The following is a 23,336-nucleotide window of genomic DNA, read 5'->3' as shown; positions in this document are numbered from 1 at the left end:
GGACAGGCTGAGGGAGTTGGGTTTGTTCAGCCTGGAGAAGAGAAGGTTGCGGGGTGACCTCATTGCAGCCTTTCAGTTCCTGAAGGGAACTTATTCCCAGGAGGGGAGTAAACTCTTCGAAAAGGCTGATAATAGCAGGACTAGGGGAAATGGTTTTAAGTTGAAAGAGGGAAGATTTAGGTTGGATGTTAGGGGAAAGTTCTTTACTAGAAGAGTGGTTAGGTCCTGGAACAGGCTGCCCAGTGAGGTTGTGGATGCCCCGTCCTTGGAGGTGTTCAAGACCAGGTTGGACGGGGCCATGGGCAACCTGATCTAGTAAAGGCATATGTTTGGTGGCCCTGCTAGGCAGGGGGGTTGGAACTACATGATCCTTGAGGTCCCTTCCAACCCGGGTGATTTTGTGTGATTCTGTGTGTGATAATAATTAACACTGATGTAAAGTTTAATATTTATGTGATCACTTCCCCATCACCCCTAGGACAGCTGGATTAGCAGTTATCATTTACATTTACATGCTACTTATCTGTTGAGTAATTCTGACTGTTGCTCACTAAGCTGTAGCTGTGTTCTTGTGAGGAAAAAAGAAGTCTACAAACCTGCCAGATCCACAGTATCTTTCTGCTGGTTCTGGTATCATGCTGGTAGATGGTATTGCTTCTGCCAGTCATTCAGATCAATTTCTTGCATTCCACATGGGAGCACCTTTAGGGAAGAAAAAGGATCATGAACATGGAAACTACAAGCTACTACTTTGGTTCTACAGCAAGACTATTGTACTTAAATACTACTGTACTTCAAAGACCCGCAATCACAGTACGCTTGGTTTTAATATTAAACTTTTAAACTTCCACAGCAAATAACATCCGTTCACAAAGAAAATGTAGAGTGGCAACAAAGGAGATACCCCAGTCATGAAAATGAATGTATTTAGACACATAAACCATACTTTCTCATTGCCTAACTGTACCATTCTGTGCTAGAAATACGATGTTCTGCTGCAGAGTATAATTTGCAGAGACCAAAAGCAGCTAAAACCTGCTCCACTCTGTAATTTGACCATCTGCTGATATTTGGTTCTTATCTTCCTTGCTTTCCAATTGTTCACTCTTTAAACACACGCAAATCACATGGTCAAGGATTACAAAAACACTGTTAGCCAAAAAATTTATGCTGGCAGAATCTTAACGTTAGAAATGTGTCTAAGTTGGTTGCAAAGAAGAAAGTGAAGAACAACACAGTAACCAAATATTAACAGATACATAAGGCTTCTCTCACACATCTTGAAAGCAGAACCGCCAGCCTTAATGAACTCTGCTCTTCAGACTCTGACTGAAATTCAAGTATTACGTGTAGCAGCCTGGATCTGGCAATAGTCAAAGAACCCTTTACCTCCAGCTCCTTAGCATCAAAGGACCGCAGATACTGCTGGGGCAGAATTTCATTGAAGCCTTCAAAAGAAGCTTGTGTCTGTTCCTCAGTGCCTCAGGAAAGTCTCCATTCTGCTACCAGCCTGGAAAAGACACAGAAGGATCATTTAAAACAGGCTACGCCACAGGGATCATGAAGTGGTTGACTCCAAAATCTTTGGTGTAAGGAAGAAAAAAAAATTACCACCAGAATTGTCACCATGGACTTTTAAAGAGAACAAACTTTAAGCTTCTCAGGGAGCAAATTAGCAGTGTCCCCATGAATTCTGCTTTCCAGCATCCAGGGGCTCACAAGAGCTTGTCATTTCTCAAGAAAAACCTTTTGAAGCCTAGGAGCAGGCAATCCCACTGAGCCACATGCTGAGCAAGTGGCCTGGCTGAAGAGGGAACACCTGGAACTGGGGCAGAAAGAGAAAGCGGAAGCAAGGTCTGGTTTCAAAGGGAGAGTACAGAGCTGCAGTTCGCATCTGCAGGGAGAAAACAAGAAAAACCAAAGCTGTACTTGAGTTCACATTGAGCAGTGCGGTATGAGACAACAAAAAGGCTTCTTCAAGTTTGTCAACAGCAAGAGGTGGTCAAAAGAAAACACAGGACTGATACTTGGAGTGAAAGGTCACCTCACAAGTGAAGAGGAAGTGGTAGAGACATCTAATTCCTTTCCTGCCTCAGTATTTAACAGTAGCAAGAGATCTTGGTTTGCCTGGACCTGAGCTGGAGGACCATGACTGGGGAAGAAACAACTTTCAATTTGCAGATATTACAATTGTAGGGATCCAGCTGTACCAGCTGAATGGGCCCTGGTGGGACTCACTTCATAGTACTGAGGGAGTCAGCAGATGTTACAGCTGGATCCCTCCCAATAGCTCACCAAATGTCTTGGCAGTCTGGGGAGGTCCCTTTGAAGGTGGCCAAAATCACACCCATCCACCAGCAGGTCATAAAGGAAGAGCCAGGACACTACAGACCTGCCAGTCCAACCTCAGTCCCTGGGCAAGTGATGGAGAAGTTTGTCCTGGGGGATATGGAAAGGCATCTATAAAGCCATTACCAGCCACAGTCGACATGGGCACACAAAGGGAAAGTCCTGCCTCAGTAATTTGATCTCCTCTGATAAGGTCACCTGCTTGGTGAATGAAGGGAAGGCAGCAGATTTCACTGTTTTAGATTTTGGTGAGGCCTTTGATACAGTTCTTTATGGCAGCCTTCTAGACAGGTTGTTTTACTGTGAGATAAACAAGATCACACTATGCTGGGTGATGGACTGGCTCAATAGAAGAGCTCAAGGGGCAAACGGGGCTACATCTGGCTGTGTACAGTTACCAGTGGTGTTCTATGGGGCTCGACTCCAGGGTCAGTCCTGTCCAACATTTCTATCAACCAACTGGACACAGACATTCATCCTCTGCAAGTCTGAGAATGACACTGATCTAGGAGGCGCTGCTGATTCCCTGTTGGGATGAGAGGCCTTGCAGGGGGTCTCAACTGATGGGAGTACTGAGAAATCAGCAGCAGCATGAAGTTCAGCCAAGAGAAATGCTGGGCTCTGCGGCAGGGATGGAGCAGTGCCGGACTCCAGCCAGCAGCTGGAGCAACTCAGTGGGAAGGGACTGGGGGCACTGGTGGCAGCAGACTCAGCAAGGGCCAGCAGTGTGCCCTGGCAGCCAAGAGGCAAACCACATTTTGGGGTGTATTACACAAAGCATGACAAACAGGTCAAAAACATGAAGCATGAGAGGCTGCAACATGCTGTCAAACGCTAATTAACCATTTCTACTTTGATGAAAATGAAATGAGGAAAGTGATTTTGCACATTACAGCATTGTGAAAGACAGAACTGTTTTTCTTTTATTGTCTCAAAGTTTGCTTTCGTGAGGCCTTTCTGATGATAAGACTCTGACAGGCAACTGCTAACTATCCAGGAGGGTGAATGGTGGGTGTTATCGTGCCATCCCTGCTTAGGACTGCAAAGATAAGCAGGAACAAGACAAGCAGTCTTTTCCAGGGGTGCTGCTGGGAGGAGCAGACCCCTGCAGAAGGTGGTAAATCTTGTGTCTGGCAACAGAGACCTCCAACCCTTGCTGGCTTATCTGTGGGACAGGAATGTCAGAAAAGTTAGTTTTAAATCATTTTACAAAGAAAAACCCCCACCGAAATGGGGGATAAAAGGCCCTCGCTAAACTGGGGACTTTGGAGACAAACTCCCAAAGACACCTTTGACGGAGAATTCCCTAAGGGGGAAACTTCGTCGGAAGAATCCCCGGGACCGGCTTGCTGCGGAGCTCCCTGGCTGTCTCCCATCCCCTGCGGCGATTAGACGAGTTCCTGAGATCGTCGGACCTACTGTGTACCTCGCTGGACCCACGGTGGTGACTATATCTCTTTTGCTATCTGCAAAGACTCCTTGCTTATATTTCCTACTTTCTCTATCGCCTACCTTCCCTTCCCCATCTCCCTAAAAACGGCTAGGACGTTAATAAACTGGTTGGACCAACATTTGAACCGTTGCTTCTTAATCTCACGCCGGGTATACACATATCAAAGAACCTTGCCTCCCTCCTACAAATTGGAGCGAGACATTTTTATTGGCGTAGTCGGCAGGATGCCCGCCGTGAGAGTGTTGTCCTTCCAAAAACTCCAAAATTTTTCTGTATGTACCTCCTGGTTTTGCAAGGAGCGACAATTTTGTTAACTTAAATGTGATCACCTCTCCAGGAAGACCGCTCCATATTCTGAAACTTTACTGCTTATGTGTTTACCTCTCGGGGACGTATGAATTAATTTTGACTATTTACTTTTGTTTTATACGTGTTTGCCTCCTCGGGAAGACTATTTCGCATTTTTGTGGTTTAAGTATCTAGTAACGTATTTTGGAATTTGAAAGTTTTGTGTGTGCACCTCTTGGGGAAGTGAGGAAGTAATTTTTTGACGTTTGTGCCTCTCCAAGAAGTTTATTCCTTTCTGAGAAACCTAGAAGTGTTTTGTAACTTGTGTGGCTTTAAGCTTGAAGTTTTTCTGGCCTGACAGGGTAGCCAGGAGCGATTTAGGCGTTTACACTTTCTTTGTAAGTGTTGATTGGGCTTCTTTGTCTTTTGTGAAAAGGAGGAATGATTGTAGCATTTGCATTTGTTTGATAGGTACGTGCCTCCCTAGGGAGGGGTAAGGAGTTAAGTGTACCATTTCTTCCCTTAGTGTAGATCTTTTAGGGTATTGAGAAATGAGTGAAAGTATTGCCACTACGAAAAGTGAAAATGTGCTATTTGACCTTTTAGAAAAGCATGGTGCTCGGCCCTCTTTATCAGGGGTGGATTGGGCACGACAAAACTGGCATAACTTGCAGAGTGTTTCCGACCGCATTCGCGTTTTACAATATGAGGCTCATACTCGAGCCGGGAAAGGAAAATCGTTTATTTGTGCGGTACTCGGTGCTGCTTTAAAAGCTGCCGTGGAGTTCCGAGATGAAAAGCATTCGGCAGAAACCCAAACCATACAAGCATTACAGGAATCAGTTAAAGTAATGCAAGAATTGGTAAAAACTCTGCAGAATCAAATAGTGAACCTTGAGGAACAATTACAAAGAGAGCAACATAATACAGTCTTGTTGCAAATGGCTTTTAAGGAACTATTAACATATAAGAATACTAGCAATACTGCTGTCCATAATTTGCCTCAAGAGAAAACTTTTCCTCAGAAGGAACTACAAGGAATAAAGGAAGGGCTTGGCAAATTAGAGGACTCGCCAGCCCAGTTGCGTCCTTTGATAAAAACTGAATATACATTTGATAACAGTGAGGATCTGGACCCTCAAATGAATGTTAAAGAAATTCCCTTCTCTGCCACTGAACTGGCAAAACTGAAAAAGGATTTTAGCCGCTCTCCAAAGGAATCAGAGACGGAATATGTGTGGAGGGTTAGTCTCACTGGTGGAGACCAAATACTGTTAACTGAAAAGGAAGCTGAAGGTTATTGGGGGCCTGGAGTATTTTTAACTACTGGTAACAACCGTGCTCCTTGGTCCCTAACGCAGAGGGCTGCCTATTGGGCAGGTGGTCTTAACCCTTTAGAAAGGGGAGACCCGCTTGCTATTAATGGGACAGTTGATCAATTGGTTGAAAGTGTTCAAAAAGCTGCTTGTCTGCAAATGATGTATGATAGAAAACTGCAGCCACATCATGAATCACCTATGATGATGCCTGTTGATCCTGAATGGATGACTCCTTTAATCAGGGGGCTTCCAGAATCACTGAAACCTATAGGCATACAACTGCAAGGAAAGGTACAGGCTGTGCCTCAGGGAGAAAGAACCCGGGCAGCATTAGGAGTTGTAACCTCTAACCATTTGCAGTCGGGATATAAAGTATGGACATGGGGGGAGGTTGCCCAAGAGTTGATTAATTATGAAAGGAAATATGGGCCTGTGGCTTCTTCCAGTATATCTGAACCAGAGGAAGTAAGGCTCGCAGCAACCACCCTTGCTCCTAGACCACCTAGTCCAAAGCTCAGTGGAACTGTAAGGGTCTCACTGCCAGTAAGAACGGGTAGGCGAAATATTGATCATAAACGTAATCGTCTCTGGACATTGGGCTGGCAAAAGGGTGTTCCACGAGATTTGATGAATGGATTACCCACAGTCAGGTTAGAGAAATTAGTTAACTTGTGGCCAGAACAAAAGCTCAAGGAAAGCTGATGCTTTCACCCCCTCCCCCAGATGAGTGGGAGGTGGGGGGGGGGGAAGGCAGTGAAGGGTGGATGTTTATTAGAAAGCTCACAACAAAAGGAGATCCTCGATTTAACACCTTCTGTCCCAAGGCTTCCCCACTCCTGCCAATTCCCCCTGTGAGTCAAAAATCAAGTTGTTGATAAGCTAGGCAAACAATTATCTCCCTGGCCAGCCTGTGTCCACTGACTCAGCTAACATGAGGCGTTTCCCTAACCTTAATGAAATCCCTTAACAAATATCCTTAGAAGGCTAAGGACACCCCGAAAAAGGAATGTAAAATATACTCCTCGATGGATTGTTCTCTCATTTTTTAATTGTATTAACAAAGCCCCAAAAGTGCAAGTTGTTGTTTTGTTTTATTTTACAGAAGATCCCCGTGGGACCTTCACTGAACAGAATGACTGATAGCTGACTTTAACCATTTGTGTTTTGTGACAGAAAAATTGAAGATGTGATTGTGCTAGAATTCTGAATTTACCTCTCTTATTACATATTTTGGTTGCAATAGTATTATGCTTTTGTTTGTTGTTGTGGATTGTGATTGCTATCAGTCCTTGGATCTGTTAAAACTTCACAATTTGGTTCATAGTTTCTTTTTCAGGTCATTCTGGATTTCTGGTACTTTCTGCACAGTGATAACCGTTCCTTCTGATCCCTTCCTTTACCCCTTTTTGTCAAACTGATTGTGGTTTGCATGTAACTCCTCCATAGTGTTTCCAAATTCCTAACAAATTGGGAAATGAGCCAAGGGACCTATCTAATATCTGTTAGATGTGGTAAAAAATGAAATCTATTTTAAAACCCTTTGCACTGATGTTTTTCAGTGTCACATCAGTCAAGGAGTTCCATACAAAACATGGTTGTTGGAAAATGTCTAAGTTTTGATAAGAGATGTGTATGTTTCTGGGATTATCCCTCTTATGGTTTATATGTGGGGTATCCCACACACTGTTCTGTGAAAAGTTCGGTAAACTATAACAGTACTCTAACTTGCCAAACTAGTATTTATATCTCTCAGTAATTGAACTGCTTTGGAAATGCTCAAGTGGACAGCAGCTGACACAAATACCCCTATTTATTTGTTTTACTTGTTTATTTGATACTATTGGTTATTGTCACTGTCTTTGTGATTTTTAAATGTTTATGGTATATGTAAGTATGGATTGCTAAAGGAAAGTTATATGGTACTAAGGGTGTTGTGAAAACTGAAGGACTGTGTTGTTTGATCTGTGGGTTCTGAAGGGAATGGGACAAACTGCTTTGATGGTATAAGAACTGTTAATGATACAGAAGTATAATTGAGGGTATGTGGATGGAGCTTGGAAATTGTATAGAAAGAGGGATTGTAATGAAAGAATTGGGAAGAATAATAGCAGCTGCACTAGAGCAGGACCTGAAGATCCCAGGATGAGTTTTGCCCCCAGTGGACTGAATGCAACATGCACATAGCAGTGTAAAGATGTTTGTTTTCTGGTAGATACGGGTGCATCTCACTCTGTACTGCATCAAGAATTACTACCCTTAGATGATTTTTGTAACAATAGTAGGAGTAGGTCAACAAGAAAAAGTTTACCAATTAAATAAAGGAAGCTATGGGTAAAGCAAGTAACAAACAATAGGAATAAGTAACTGTAGCTCTAAATAACTTTTCTGAGTAGTTTGTATTGTAGAGAGATCTAATATAGTGGTTTGTTATCTTTTAAGAGCAGGTGTTCCACCTGGGCTCTGTATCATGCACTGGCCATGCGGATATGGAGCACATGTGAAAAAACCTTGCAATCTCTAGCAAGAATTAAAACAGGAGAGAATCTGTGATGGGTGAGAAAGGCAAAGTGCACTTTGAAGCAGGGGACGCCCTGCAGGCACTGCCTATCACATTCACCGCTATTGTGTTCCTTCTGTCTTCTTTTGGTGGTTTGCTACCTCATAGTTGTTGATAAGTAATAATACATTAGCTTTGAAATTTCCATTCATAGAATTGTCTAAAATGAAAGCTGGAATCAGTGTGTATATGTCAACTCAAAAAATTATGACCTTACATGTAACCTCATGTTTAGTTAGTGCATTATCAATCAAGGTTTTGATTGAATGATGATGATTGTTAACATTTAATTCCCCCATATCACCTATCCCTCTTTTCCCTTATGCTTACTTTTTTTTTATTTCCTCACCACCGTGAATGGTCATTTGCGCATCAATTTCAAGCAACCTTTGAGCCACGGGGTGGTGTGAAAGACAGAACTGTTTTTCTTTTATTGTCTCAAAGTTTGCTTTCGTGAGGCCTTTCTGATGATAAGACTCTGACAGGCAACTGCTAACTATCCAGGAGGGTGAATGGTGGGTGTTATCGTGCCATCCCTGCTTAGGACTGCAAAGATAAGCAGGAACAAGACAAGCAGTCTTTTCCAGGGGTGCTGCTGGGAGGAGCAGACCCCTGCAGAAGGTGGTAAATCTTGTGTCTGGCAACAGAGACCTCCAACCCTTGCTGGCTTATCTGTGGGACAGGAATGTCAGAAAAGTTAGTTTTAAATCATTTTACAAAGAAAAACCCCCACCGAAATGGGGGATAAAAGGCCCTCGCTAAACTGGGGACTTTGGAGACAAACTCCCAAAGACACCTTTGACGGAGAATTCCCTAAGGGGGAAACTTCGTCGGAAGAATCCCCGGGACCGGCTTGCTGCGGAGCTCCCTGGCTGTCTCCCATCCCCTGCGGCGATTAGACGAGTTCCTGAGATCGTCGGACCTACTGTGTACCTCGCTGGACCCACGGTGGTGACTATATCTCTTTTGCTATCTGCAAAGACTCCTTGCTTATATTTCCTACTTTCTCTATCGCCTACCTTCCCTTCCCCATCTCCCTAAAAACGGCTAGGACTTTAATAAACTGGTTGGACCAACATTTGAACCGTTGCTTCTTAATCTCACGCCGGGTATACACATATCAAAGAACCTTGCCTCCCTCCTACAAATTGGAGCGAGACAAGCATGAAAAAGCAAACTAAACTAAAAAGTGATAAAAGTTTCCAACTGAAGAAAGCAACAAAGGACAAAGCCTTTGGAAAAGAACAGAGTAGGTAACAGGAATAAAAGCAGCACACAGAACTCATTTCTCTGGCTCACAATGTCTCTACCGCAGAAAAAACAAGTGACTTTGACAGACCTCACAAGAGAAGTATCTGCTGGATGCTCAGATATCTGCTTTCAGTCTACTTCCTCTTACCTGGAACAACCATGATTTCATTTTTCTTGGAGCGGATCCGCAGGAATGTGAGGTCATTTTGGGGATCAATGTCTCGCACGGTGCTCCTCGCCTTCATGATGAAGCTGAAGCTGTGCATTAGGCCAGTGTACTGAATGGTTGTGATGTTGTCCATAGCACGTTTGATAGGAATACCTGCAAGAAGCCACCATGAGGACAGCAAGAGTCAGTAACGCAGCTTTTAAAGCAACTGCCTCTGGGTATCACCATATCCAACTGCAGTGGCCACTGAACCTGAGTATGTGTTAGAGAGCTAAAACAGGAATGGGATCAGGAGTGCTCTTTTTAAACCTTAAAAGAAGAGTACGAGCAGAAATAAGACAGAGAGGATAAGTTCTGAAACCATAGATGAAGGTGAGAATAACCACTTAACTCTACTAGCATCAGTGGTTTACTTTTGCTTTATCAATTATTCATTTGAAATGTATAAAAAGATAAATAAAAATAAGTGCTTAGGGGGTGTGGGAATATCTGTCATGTTTTCTAAGGGTTATTTCTAGAAAACACTTGGTTTAAACTGACAATCACACAATTTTAACAAGCTGGACAGAACTACAGGAAAATCTTTGCTAAACAGAGACGCCAACTGGAAACAGTGCAACCACGATTCCCTGAAGTGCACGAGTGGTGTAAGTCATGATCTCAGAAAACAGACTGACAATACCTTCAGAATTAACAACAATGATTCCTTGCACTCCTTTCTGGCTCTGAATTCGCTTCAGCATTTCTTCTACCTCAGCCTGCAAAAACAGAAAGCACAAATCAAAAGATCACAGCTGCTCTTTGCCTTCAACAACAGCGTGCCTGAAAGTAAAGATGCGCAAAGATGATGCAAACAGACACTGCCTACACCTTTCCATAAAGCACTGCGTACTTCAGTACTATTTTCTCTGCCTTGGTCTTTTTAGTTGGTTTCCATCCATTTTGGATTTCAGGGGTAAGTTCTTTACAGAGAGAGCAGTGAGGTGCTGGAACAGCTGCCCAGAGAGGCTGTGAATACCCCATCCCTGCAGGTGTTCAAAACCACATTGGATGGAGCCCTGGGCAGCCTGGTCTAGTACCAGATCTGGAGGTTGGTGGTGCTGCCCGTGGCAGGAGGTTGGAACGTGATGATCCTTAGGCTTACTTCAACCCATGCCATTCTGTGATTCTATGATCTTTCAGAGCAATCTTCAGTTATTTGTGATTACAATCTTGCGCAAACTTGGAACTCTCTTTCAATCTTGTCCTCTCCTTCCCACCTTCCTGCAGCCCCGCAGATGAGCTCCTTATTGCTGGCTCACAGTGGAAAGACTTCTTAGACTGCTATGGCACAGGCATGCAGCAAAATCTGCATACACACAAATGGAATTCATGAACAAAACAGAACAATGCACATTCTACATGCAAAACTACCCTCCCTTTTATCAAACCGATGCTAAGAGGAATTAAAAGCATAAAAAATGAAAGGAAGAAGTGATCTACGCTCTTTACTTTGGATTATTATTGGTGTAGGGTTCACTACTTTGGAAAATCAACTCCTCCAAAAAATAAAAGAAAAGATGACTGAAAGCATCAGTTTGGAGGTTTGTGATTTCCTGAAAAGGAAACAGAGACGTGCTACACATTTCAGATCCTGCAAGACCTGGCACAGAACAAAAGGATCAGCTGAAGTTGGGGGAAAGGCCAGAGCTACCGGGGGCACCTGGCCAACAGGGCTGCATTTGCCCATGTCCCCCAGCTGGGAGAGGTGATTTATGTCAGTGAAAAACAAAGCATCAGCTCAGCCTAAGAACTGCCAGCAAACCTTCCACAGGGCTTTGGGAATGTAAGTAGTTCAGAGTAACACAGACTGCTGCTGTGATCAGACAGCACCACCTGAGCTTGTCTTGACAAAGCAGTTTTTATCCTATACAGATAAAAGCTGAGTTTAATCACTTTGAGCCCTTGATTCCTTCTGAATGCTGGACTGCTTCCATGTGGAAGACAAAGAAAGAGGAAAAAAAACCCAAACAGATAACTACAGGTTGTGAAAACGCTGAGGGATAATAGTGACACGCTGTTCCATCTGAAATAATTTCCTGCCTTCCCTGTAGATGCATCTAAGCCCAAAGTTGTCAAACACTGAATCACACCTCAACGAGTGCTTGGGTGCAAAGAAGAATCTACACAGAACTTCACTGACCCTAAATCTCCCCTACCAACCAGCAGTAACCTGACTCCAAGGAGGGAGGAGCTTCCAGGGGAGGGGGAGCTGCCCTGGCAGCTCGCTGCTGTTTGTATAGGGAAATCTCCTGGAGCTGCACACAGAGGAAACTCCTCCCCGACACCTCACTGCGCTTCTGCCATTCACCGGGCCAACAAAACATCACCCAGAAAAACATCACGTACCGAACCCGAGCACCAAACAGAACCTCAATCCCAACAAGAGACACACAGCAACTGGAAAAGAGATGAGCTTTGTGAAAGGAGAGCAAAACCTCTTCCTGTCAGACTCCTACATAAGCTAATGAAGACACAAGCTGCACATCAGTTACAGGATTCATCTAGAACGTGTGAGCCATGATCCCACAGCGCTGCGTGTCTTCATGAACTGCTTCAGTTCTCCACATACAGCTCACATCTCCATTGCCACACACACTGAACATGACGGTATCACCACCTGCTGTCCAGCAATGCCAACGGGAATCATCCTCCCGCAGATTTACAACTCAAAGGCCGTTCCGTGTTCCGCAGGACATGGCACTGAAAGAGCCGGGAACAAACGCGGCCTTTTCTCCCAACGTTCCTGTCGCGGCCCAACAGCTCGGAGCCACAGGTCCGTCCTGCGGGCACACAGCCCAACGCGGCAGGGCAGCACCCCGGCCTCCCCTGCATGGCTCCAGGTGGTGCCAGCCGCCCCCATCACCCCACGGCTCCCAGCAGCTGCCAAGTGAGCCCGCCCCGCCCCGCATCCCGGTGGCACCGCACAGCGCCGTTCCTCCCCATCAGGCCCGGCCTGAGGTGGCGGTGCAGGTTGTGTCCATGCTGCTGTGGGCCCCGAGCCGAGCAACGCGCAGCCAGCACCGCCAGCATCAGTCACACACGGTACTTCACCCACACACAAGGCAGCACACGCACTACAACCAACACGCAGCCCGGAGCTCCCTCCTCCCCACTCCCAGCGCTGCAATTCACACCATCCCACCCACACTTGAACTCAAGGGGAGGCTATCAGACTATCAGACCACGGCTGCACGCGTTCAGCTGGGCTTCCCAGGGCAAACAGCAACACATGGTGCATCAGAAGCTGAGAGAGCCATCAGGGGAGAGAGGCCAACTCAAGGGGCTGAGCACGGGGACACCCTTCTTCCTTCTGGGCTGCTTCCCCTCCTCTGGTTTCTTTCTATTGGTCCTCAGAGAGCAAGGAGATGCTCACAGCCTGTCACCAGCACTTACAGGTTGGCTGAAAGACCACCAGTTGGGAAGACCAACAAGGAAACAGGGGAATACCTGCACCATGTCAAGGGAGAGACGTGGAGCTGACTGCTTCATCGCCCTGTGATAGCCGGCCCGAGCGAGGGACGTTCTGACCAGCTACTGAAAGAGGCAGCACCAGTTTTAGAAAGTTTGGTTCGCTTTTATTGCGTACAAAAGGACTTGGCTTCTATTTATTACCCCGCCCCCACCCCAAAATGAAACCCCGGTGCCCAGGATTTCCACTTAGCAATCAGTCTCTCAGCCTCCAGTCAGACCCAAGGAGAAGCCTGACCATGGGGCTACATCACCTCCTCCCACTCCAGTCCCAGCCAGCCCTAATTCAACCTAACCCTACACTGGCCCTGGCCCTCAAAAGACACATCCTGAAGGAACGCAGTGTCTGCAGCTCCTGCCATATATCAAGTCCTGCACAGGTGAAGACCTCTTTGCTTCTAAAGCAGCACAAGCCCTTCCCTTCCAGTTCCCTTCCCTCCTCTGCACCGTCCATGAAAGGGAAAGCACGGCCATGCCGAAAAACCGGACTGTTCAGTCAGCTGCCTTTGGTGCCACCTCCGAGGAAGCGTTGCAGGTTGTTCTGCTGTCCCTCGTGGATTCTTGCTCAAGCCCTCATCGTTGCTTTCTGCTTTCCTTCTCGGCTTTCTTCCTCAGCTGAGCAGCGCTTGCCTCGGCTTTCTTCACTCTCTCCCAAGTCTCAGTCCCCAAACTCTCTGAGTCCTACAAGAATCAATTAGGAAACACTCAGGAAACCTTCTCAGCTAACAACTGGCTGATGGCTTGCTTTGGGAGCTCAAGTCACCTTCCTGGGCATGTTGGGCTGCCAGAACTGGGAACCGCCTTCCTGACAGTCGGGCACACAAGAAACTCCACATCTGTCTCATTCCCCAAATCCCATGCAAACCAGAATCTAAAACCCTTTCCTACAAAGCGGTCCCTGCATGGGCAGGTGGACCCTCTGCCTGGCAGCTCATAGGGCGCAGAAGCAGCTGCAGGATAAGACGAGCTGGCACCTCCAGGCTGCTGGCAACAGCTACAGATGGTTCCCTCCCAGCCGGTTGCCCGTGCCTTTCTCTCAGCCCGTGAGAGCACCACTTACTGCCTTTGGGGACTTGGAAACTGGCAGCATGATGGCCAGCACAGAGAAGCTGCAAAACGGCTCCGTAAAAGAGTCTGTGGCGCAGCATGTCCTTCATTAGCGTGGGCTCAGGGATCTCAGATGGCCAGAAATGCCGTTCAGCAGCCATAGCGCAGACAGCCTGCTGCTCTACTGCTCTTATGGAGGCAACTTGCTGCGAGAGGGAAAAAAGAGGCACTATTTCTCTCATGCACACTGCCGGCACAGGCTGACTTAGAGAGCTGTTCTGAAGATATCCTTGGGCTACTGACCCAAGAACTAGGAAGGACACGAAACTCACATCTGCATTGTCTGTAACCGCCTGCAAGGAAGAGTCCTCACACTCAAGCACTGCCCCACTTGCAGCTGAGGGGAGGAGGAGCTGGAAAGGACAGGTGGACAGAAAAGAAGAGAAAAGCTGAAGAGGCGAGAATCAACTTCTCTCCGAGGCAGATCACACCTTCATGGCCACTCTTTTAGGAATGCTCACCATTCCTAATCCTAGCGTTAGGAAGATGAAAATTCACCACCTACCTTTTCACGCTCCTCGGGTACGTACTGAGGGCCGTGCCGTGGCTGTGCTGCACATCACCAGCGATGAAAGAAAGCACAAGATCTGTTGCAGACAGTGCCAGGAGCTGTGCTTGAACTACGCTTATGGTAAGGCACGCCTACCTTGCAGTGGCCACACTTTGGGAGCTCTGGGACACAGCCACGTGTTGCTCTCCTGAGTCCCAGCTCCATTTCTCAGCCACTCACACTCTGCTCCTCCATGTTCTGCAAAGGAAAAGTCCCAAGAGGGAAATTCAGTTCATCGCAGATGTCATCAAACCTCCGCTCTCAGGGCAGTCGCACTCATTGCTTGGAGTGAGCAACCAGCTGTGTGCTTACCCAAAGAGCAGCGGTTACTTTTACTTCAGTGTAGCAGCCAATGCCTGACTCTACAGTACGAACACTAACCTATGCCTAACTCTAAAATAACAAAAGGAACATATACCTAACTCTAAAATAACAACAGGAACCTATACCTAACTCTAAAGAACAAACAGGAACCTATGCCTAACGCTAAAACTAAACTGAACACTAACACTAACCTAACGCTACCATCAACAACAAAGAACAGAACAAGCACCTAACTCCAACAGGGAGAAGAAAGAACAGGGGGCCCACAGAACAGGAAGAGCAACAAGATGGAAGAGAAGATGATGTTAAATAATGCCACCCAGCAAACGCTGGGGGCAGGGGCCGCGCAGCAGGAAAGGAGCCGAGTGCCTGGACCAGGGATGGTGAAGCTGTGACCATGCCAAAGCGGGGCCTGGCACGGTGGTGTGGTGCCAGGCCAGCTATGCCGTGGGTGGATCCACCTCCATTGGCTAATCTGGAGGGGGATCCACCTCCATCGGTTCCTCTGGAGGGGGATCCACCTCCATCGGCTCCTCATGGGTGGTGGTCACAGGGCTGGTCCAGGCACGATGGAAGCGGGCTCCTTTCCCCTTCTTCCACTTGATGGTAATGGCGGGCCCCCTCCTCCTCTTCGGTTCTGGGGCCCCCAGCTCCTTCTTCCCACTTAAAACCTCACTACGATCCTCTCTCCCTCGCTTTGTGCTGGACATGGCTGCTACCTGCCCAGAACTCTCAGAGGTGAGTGAGCCGGGTGGGGCAGCAGCAACCAAGGTGAGAGCTGTGACATGGGGAAAATTCCAAAATGGCACCTGTGCTGCTGGGAGTGTCATTCCACATAGGATGAAGAGGGGGCTGGAGGGCAGGGCACAGCACGGGAGCTACAAGGCGCTCCCTGTGCCCAGCAGGCAGCCCTTCTCTCTCTCAGCAGCCAGCAAGAGGGCACAGAGGAGCCGGCCCTGAGCAAAGGGCCCTCAGCCTCCTTCATCCTCCCCCTCCTTTCATAAGGGAATCCCCCCTTGGGGCTGGGGCACCCACATGGAGACATGAAAACTACAACCTACTACTTTGCTTCTACAGCAAGACTATTGTACTGAAATACTACTGTACTTCAAAGCACCTGCAATCACACTACACTCGTTTTTAATATTAAACTCTCAAACTTCCACAGCAAATAATAACATCCGCTCACACAGAAAATGTGGAGAGGGCACAAAAGAGAAAAACCAGTCATGAAAATCTTTGTATTCAGACATTCAAACTAACAATGTATACTTTGCCTTTGCCTAACCGTACCATTCTGTGCTAGAAATACGATGTTCTGCTGTAGAGTATGATTTGCAGAGACCAAAAGCAGCTAAAACCTGCTCCACTCTGTAATTTTATCATCTGCTGATATTTGGTTCTTATCTCCCTTGCTTTCCAATTGCTCACTCTTTAGACACACGCAAATCACATGGTCAAGGATTACAAAAACACTGTTAGCCAAAAAATTTATGCTGGCAGAATCTTAACGTTAGAAATGTGTCTAAGTTGGTTGCAAAGAAGAAAGTGAAGAACAACACAGTAACCAAATATTAACAGATACATAAGGCTTCTCTCACACATCCTTAAAGCAGAACCGCCAGCCTTAATGAACTCTGCTCTTCAGACTCTGACTGAAATTCAAGTATTACGTGTAGCAGCCTGGATCTGGCAATAGTCAAAGCACCCTTTACCTCCAGCTCCTTAGCATCAAAGGACCGCAGATACTGCTGGGGCAGAATTTCATTGAAGCCTTCAAAAGAAGCTTGTGTCTGTTCCTCAGTGCCTCAGGAAAGTCTCCATTCTGCTACCAGCCTGGAAAAGACACAGAAGGATCATTTAAAACGGGCTACGCTAACCCAAGTTCATCTTTGTTAGTTTGTTTTGAAATGAACCGTAAGCAGTGTTAAGAAAAATGCTGGAAAGTTCTGGGGATAGAGCACTGCATAACTGTATTATAATTGTATTCCCAACCTTCACTCTGCGCAAACAATTTTAAGTTAAAACCCTATGTTTCCAACCACTCAACTATGGAAAGCATTTTAGGCTCCAACAGGAGGCAGCATCTACTCACTGTTGATATTAATGAGAGCACAGCAGTGCCTTGCTGTTTGGAGGAAGAAAAAAATGCAGAGCTGTATTCATCTAATATCTAATATCCTCCCCAGAAATCTCAGTCATTATCCACAACAAGGTAAAATCGAGGTCAAGTGCTACTAGTGAAGATAAGTAGGAGTGCTAGCTTACCAAGAAATGACTACGTCCACTTGGAAAGTTCCATATTTGTTTCGGTTAAAAATCCTTCGCAGATCAGATCTTAAGAAAGAGGGAAATTCTACGGCCACAGAAATAAAGCGCGCAGAAAGCCCACCTGTTGCAGACAGAGGAGTGAGCCTTGCTTAACCAACACTGCTTCAGCGCTTCCACTGCCATTGCTCCCGCCACAAGACATCAACGTCTGCTTCTAATGCGGCTCCACGATGGGATCACAGAATCACAGAGTTGTAGGGGTTGGAAGGGACCTCTAGAGATCACCGAGTCCAACCCTCCTGCCAAAGCAGGTTCCCTACACCACATCACACAGGTAGGCATCCAGGCTGGTCTTGAATATCTCCAGAGAAGGAGACTCCACCACCTCCCTGGGCAGCCTGTTCCAGTGCTCCGTCACCCTCACCGTAAAGAAGTTCTTCCGCACATTTGTGCGGAACTTCCTATACTGATGTTTCATCCCATTACCCTTAGCTCCTCCCCCGACAGCCTCTCCGTGCCCCCGCACTGAGGCCCGACCCCGTTCGCAGCACAGAGCCTGCTCCTCCCGGCCCCGCTCACTGGCCCCGCGCCGCCATGCCGCCATGGCCCAGAAGTGCTCTCCGCCGCCTTCAGGAAGCACTTCCTGTCACGTGGCTCAGGTCGGGCTGGGGCCTGTTGGGGGGGGGCAGTGAAGGGCCCAAAACTGAACACAGCGCTCGAGGTGGGGCCTCACCAGTGCTGAGTACAGGGGAACAGTCACCTCTCTGCTCCTCCTGGCAACACTGTTTCTGATGCAAGCCAGGATGCCGTTGGCCTTCTTGGCCACCTGGGCACAGTCGGCTCGTGTTCAGCTGAGCATCAATCAATACCCCCAGGTCCATTACCTCTACGCAGTCTTCCAGCCACTCCAGCCCAAGCCTATAGCACCGCCTGGGGTTGTAGTGGCCAAAGAGCAGGACCCGGCATTTGGTCTTGATGAACCTCATCCCATTGGCTTCAGCCCAGCTCTCCAGCCTGTCCAGATCCCTCTGTAGGGCCTCGCTACCTCCAGGCAGATCCACACTCCCAGCCAATTTGGTGTCATCTGTGAACTTACTGAGGGGTCACTAGACCATAGAAGGAGATCAGATTGGTCAAACAGAACTTGCCCTTCGTAAACCCATGCTGGCTAGGCCTGATCCCTGAGTCGTCCCGCACATGCCACGTGATCTCCCTCAAGACAACCTGCTCCATAACCTTCCCTGGAAACGAGGTCAGGCTAACAGGCCTGTAGTTCCCTGGATCCTCCTTACAGCCTTTCTTGTAAATGGGAAACACATTGGTGAGCCTCCAGTCTTCTGGGAACTCACCAGTCAACAAGGAGCGCTGACAGATGATGGAAAGCGGCTCGGCTATCACCTCTGCCAGTTCCCTCAGCACTCTCGGGTGGATCTCATCTGGCCCCATGGACTTGTGGCAGTCCAGTTGGAGTAGTAAGTCTTGACCATTTCTTCCAGAATCACAGGGGGGTTAGTGTGCTCCCCAGAAGATACCAGGTCAGAGAGAGGAGTACCCTGAGGATAAGTGGTCTGACTTTTAAAGACAGACGTAAAGAAGGCATTCAGAACCTCCGCCTATTCCCTTACAAACTCCATGATGTTCAATCCGTTATCTAGGCTGTCTTCCCAGATTGCCACACGTTTTAGGAAAGCCGAGTTAGTGTTCATACTAGTATTCATACTCACGTTCATGTTATCAATATCAATGAATGTACTTGTCATGGTTTAATATTTTTGTAATTTTGCTATCAGTATTCCACAGCATAACATCATATAAAGCATGTATAATTTTACTGAATCTGCAACTTACAGAAGAAGAATACATCTCCCAGAGAACAACACGATAGGTCATGGGACCTGGACACTGTATTAACTCGGTCGCAGGCTAGACTGAGGTCTTTCGAGTTCTGGCGTTCAGGAGAGTGTGTGGGAGCCTTCACCGTTTCGCCTAGATTTACAGTAGGCCTCTCGGATATGGGACTCATTCTCTTTCCTATTTTGCTTGATTCGTTTGCTCAGTTTTCAATTATATTGTATTATATTGTGTTATCCTGTATTTCGATATAGTATTTAGTAAATAAGTGTGCCTCCTTAGATCGTTGCCGCTGTTTTCTTTTCCTAATTAACTTTTTTTCCTTTCGGCCTAGGGCCCCTCTGGGGCCCACGGCCCCCTGTCACGGACGCAGGTGGATTTTCGTTCAGACCGTGACAGATTTTGGTGGAGAATGCGGGCAAACTGAGTTGCTGTTTTTCTGTTTTCTTCTGTTGCTCTTTTAGCTTTTAACAGAGCTGCAAGTTTTTTTTTCTGTTAAGGAGATATCTTAGGTTTGCGATTCTGCACCTGCGAGCTTGACCTTGAAAGTCACACTCCCTGCCTTGAGTGGCAGGGAGTGTGGAGAGACTTTGGAGAGACTTTTAGAAGACAGACATCTTTAGTGTCATGGAGCTTTACTCCTGAACACTTAAAGAATCCTGAGTGTTTGACCGCATATTTGAGACAGGAATGTTGTGGCTCAGGCAGATCTAAGGAGGCACAAATGACTTGGGGCCTAGCTAATGCTTATCGGGCCTTATTCAATACCATTCCTGAGAGGGAAGATTTTGAGGTTGAGAGAGAGAGTCTCAGGGCCGAGAATGAGAGTAAGCAATCCAAACTCGACAATCTCCAGTCCGAGCACAACGCCCTCCAGTCAGAGCACAGTGCCCTTCAGTCTGAGTGTAACATCCTCCGGTCAGAGCACAACGCCCTCCGGTCCGGGTACAACACTCTCCAGTCCAAGTACGACGCCCTCCAGTCTGAGCGCAGCACCCTCCAGCCCAAGCACGATGCCTTCCAACCCAATTGCGACACCCTCCAGTCTGAGCACAACACTCTTCAGTTTGAGCATAACGCCCTCCGGTCCGAGAACAACACCCTCCGGTCCGAGCCCAACACTCTCCAGTCCGAGTACAACACTCTCCAGACTGAGCACAATGCCCTCCGGACCGAGCACAACACTCTCCAGACTGAGCACAATGCCCTCCGGTCTGAGCATAACGCCCTCCGGTCCGGGTACAACACTCTCCAGTCCAAGTATGACGCCCTCCAGTCTGAGCGCGGCATCCTCCAGCCCAAGCACAATGCCTTCCAAACCAACTGCGACCCCTGCAGTCCGAGCACAACACTCTTCAGTCCGAGCATAACGCCCTCCGGTCTGAGCACAACACTCTCCAGACTGAGCACAATGCTTTCCAATCCGAGCATAACGTCCTCCGGCTAGGGTACAACACTCTCCAGTCCAACTACGACAGCCTCCAGACTGAGCTCGATGCCATACAGTTCGAGCGGAACACTCTCCGAAACCAGCTATGTGCCCTCCGGGGTGAGCTGAATGCATTTAACCAACTACCAGGGGCACATGTAGTCCAATTTGACCAGCCACTGGGGGCACATGTAGTCCAATTTGACCAGCCACCTGGGGCACATGTAGTCCAATCTGACCAGCCACCGGGGGCACATGTAGTCCAATTGGACCAACCATCAGGGACACCAGATACAATGTTGGTTGCCCCTGTAAGAGGGCGAAAGGCAAAAGGAGTTTCAACTCAGTTAGAGAAAATGAAGAAGGAGTTAGAAGAGCGGAGGGAGTTAGGAGAGCAGGGGGACTCAGGAGTGCAGGGGGACCATTATTGATCGATCTTTAAAACTGAGTGAAATTCGAGATCTAAGAAAGGATTTCACACGTCAGCCAAAAGAACATATGGTCACTTGGTTACTTCGATGCTGGGACAATGGTGCCAAAAGTGCGTGGCTCGATGGCAGTGAAGCTCGCCAACTGGGTAGCATTTCCAGGGACTCACGCGCGGACAGAGGTATTGGCACATGCCAAAATCAGTCCTACACCCTATGGAAGCGGATGTTGATAGTGGTAAGAGATACATTTCCCTTTAAACGGGACTTGGAGCCTGAGAAAAAGAAATGGACCGATATAGAGAAAGGTACCCAATTTTTGAGAGAAAGTGCCCTGGTGGAAATGCTATACAGCCCCCACTTCAATCGTAACGATCCAAACCAATTACATGATCCCGAGACAGTCTGCGTTCCACAACAAATGTGGCGTGACTTTACAAAGGCAGCTCCAGAAAAGCATGCCTGTGCACTTGCATTAGTATATGGCAAAGGGGAAAGGAAACCCCTTGTGAATGAACTAATTAGCAGACTTCAGGAACTTGAATTATTTATAAGCGCTACAGAAGTTAATCTGTATACTTCAGCCATTGTCAAAATAGTGGAAAGATTAAACAAAATAGAGGGAACACAAAGTGATATTATTGACAAATTGGCTAACGTGCCTGATGTAGATGAATCCATGGTGGTACCAGATGATGGAGACCAGGATTTCCATGATCGCCTATTGAGAAAGCTAAACAACATGAGTTCCTCTCGACCCGTATCATCGAAACCCTCAACCATAAAAAAGAGACATCCTCGTATTCAAGCAAATGACAACGATAAGACACCTCGTATTCAAGCAAATGATAACAATAAGACTACACGTCTTGCCTTGTTGTTTTTCCTCTGTAGTCATGGGGAGGACATGAAGAAGTGGTGTCATTCATCTACTTCTGCACTTCAGGCACGAGTGAAAGAATTACAATGTGAAACAATTACAAGGTGAACTCTTCCATGAAGGGGAAAGTTCCAGTTGCTGCAAGCCATCGAGGTAAACAATAGAGGGGCCCTGCCCCCAGCCAGGGGGGGGAAAGGGACAATAGAGTATATTGGACTGTGTGGATTAAGTGGCCTGGCACATCTCGACCACAGAAATATAAAGCCTTGGTGGACACTGGTGCACAATGCACCCTAATGCCCTCAAGTCACCAAGGGACACAACCAATATATATCCATGGAGTGACTGGGGGTTCCCAAGAATTGACTATGTTGGAGGCCGAAATAAGCCTCACTGGTAATAACTGGCAGAGACACCCTATTGTGACTGGTCCAGAGGCTCCATGTATACTGGGAATCGATTACCTTTGGAAGGGATATTTTAAGGATCCCAAGCTGTATCGATGAGCCTTTGGGATAGCTGCTGTTAACACAAACAATGTTAAGCAGCTGTCAGCTTTACCTGGTCTGTCAGATGATCTTTCTGCTGTGGGGTTGCTCCAGGTAAAAGACCAAGAGGTACCAATTGCCACCAAAGTGGTTCACAGATGGCAATACCGCACCAATAGGGACTCATTGCTCCCCATTCACAAGCTAATTTGCCAATTAGAAAATCAGGGAGTGATTAGCAAAACTCACTCACATTTTAACAGCCCCATATGGCCAGTGCGTAAAACCAGTGGGGAATGGAGGCTGACGGTAGAGTACCGTGGCCTGAATGAAGTCACACCTCCATTAAGTGCTGCTGTACCAGACATGCTAGAACTCCAGTATGAATTGGAGTCAAAAGAAGCTAGGTGGTATGCCACCATTGACATTGCTAATGCCTTCTTTTCCATCTCATTGGCTGCAAAATGTAGGCCACAGTTTGCTTTTACCTGGAGAGGTATTCAGTATACCTGGAACCGTTTACCTCAAGGGTGGAAGCACAGCCCAACAATTTGCCATGGATTGATCCAAGCTGTCTTGGAACAGGGTAATGCTTCTGAGCACTTGCAGTATATTGATGATATTGTAGTGTGGGGTCATACAGCAGCAGAGGTTTTCAAGAAAGGGAAAAAGATAATCCAAATTCTCTTGCAAGCTGGTTTTGCCATTACGCGCAGCAAGGTGAAGGGGCCTGCCCAGGAAATCCAGTTCTTAGGTATAAAATGGCAAGATGGACGTCGTCACATCCCATCAGATGTGATTGACAAAATCACTGCTATGTCTCCACCCACCAACAAAACAGAGGCCCAATCTTTTCTGGGAGTAGTGGGCTTTTGGAAAATGCATGTCCCAAACTACAGCCACATAGTGATCCCCCTCTATCAGGTAACACGGAAGAAGAATAATTTCTCATGGGGTCCTGAGCAGCAGCAGGCTTTTGAGCAGATAAAACAAGATATAGCCCGTGTCGTCGTGTTGGGGCCAGTACGGACGGGGCAGGATGTGAAGAACATCCTCTACACTGCTGCTGGAGAGAAAGGTCCCACCTGGAGTTTGTGGCAAAGAGCCTCAGG

General features: G+C 47.1%; 1 protein-coding gene and 1 long non-coding RNA gene across 2 annotated transcripts in view; both read left to right on the top strand.

Annotated features, from left to right (window-relative positions):
- The first annotated feature begins 3,557 nt into the window (after positions 1–3,557).
- On the top strand, positions 3,558–6,240 carry LOC146754491 (uncharacterized). Its single transcript, XM_085527685.1, has one exon. It carries the CDS (start codon positions 4,642–4,644, stop codon positions 6,109–6,111), a length of 1,470 nt encoding a protein of 489 aa, XP_085383811.1. The 5' UTR covers positions 3,558–4,641; the 3' UTR covers positions 6,112–6,240.
- Positions 6,241–6,294: 54 nt separating this feature from the next.
- Positions 6,295–23,336, top strand: part of LOC146754489 (uncharacterized) — an 80,637-nt gene continuing 63,595 nt past the window's right edge. The window contains exon 1 of the long non-coding RNA XR_014938992.1: positions 6,295–8,221. This is a non-coding gene — a long non-coding RNA (uncharacterized LOC146754489). The remainder of the gene's footprint in view (positions 8,222–23,336) is intronic.

This window comes from Coturnix japonica, chromosome W (assembly GCF_054131305.1).
Source record: "Coturnix japonica strain WE chromosome W, WE-NBRP24, whole genome shotgun sequence".
In the NCBI taxonomy this organism is placed as follows: Eukaryota; Metazoa; Chordata; class Aves; order Galliformes; family Phasianidae; genus Coturnix; species Coturnix japonica.
This window is presented reverse-complemented; position numbering and strand designations above follow the sequence as displayed.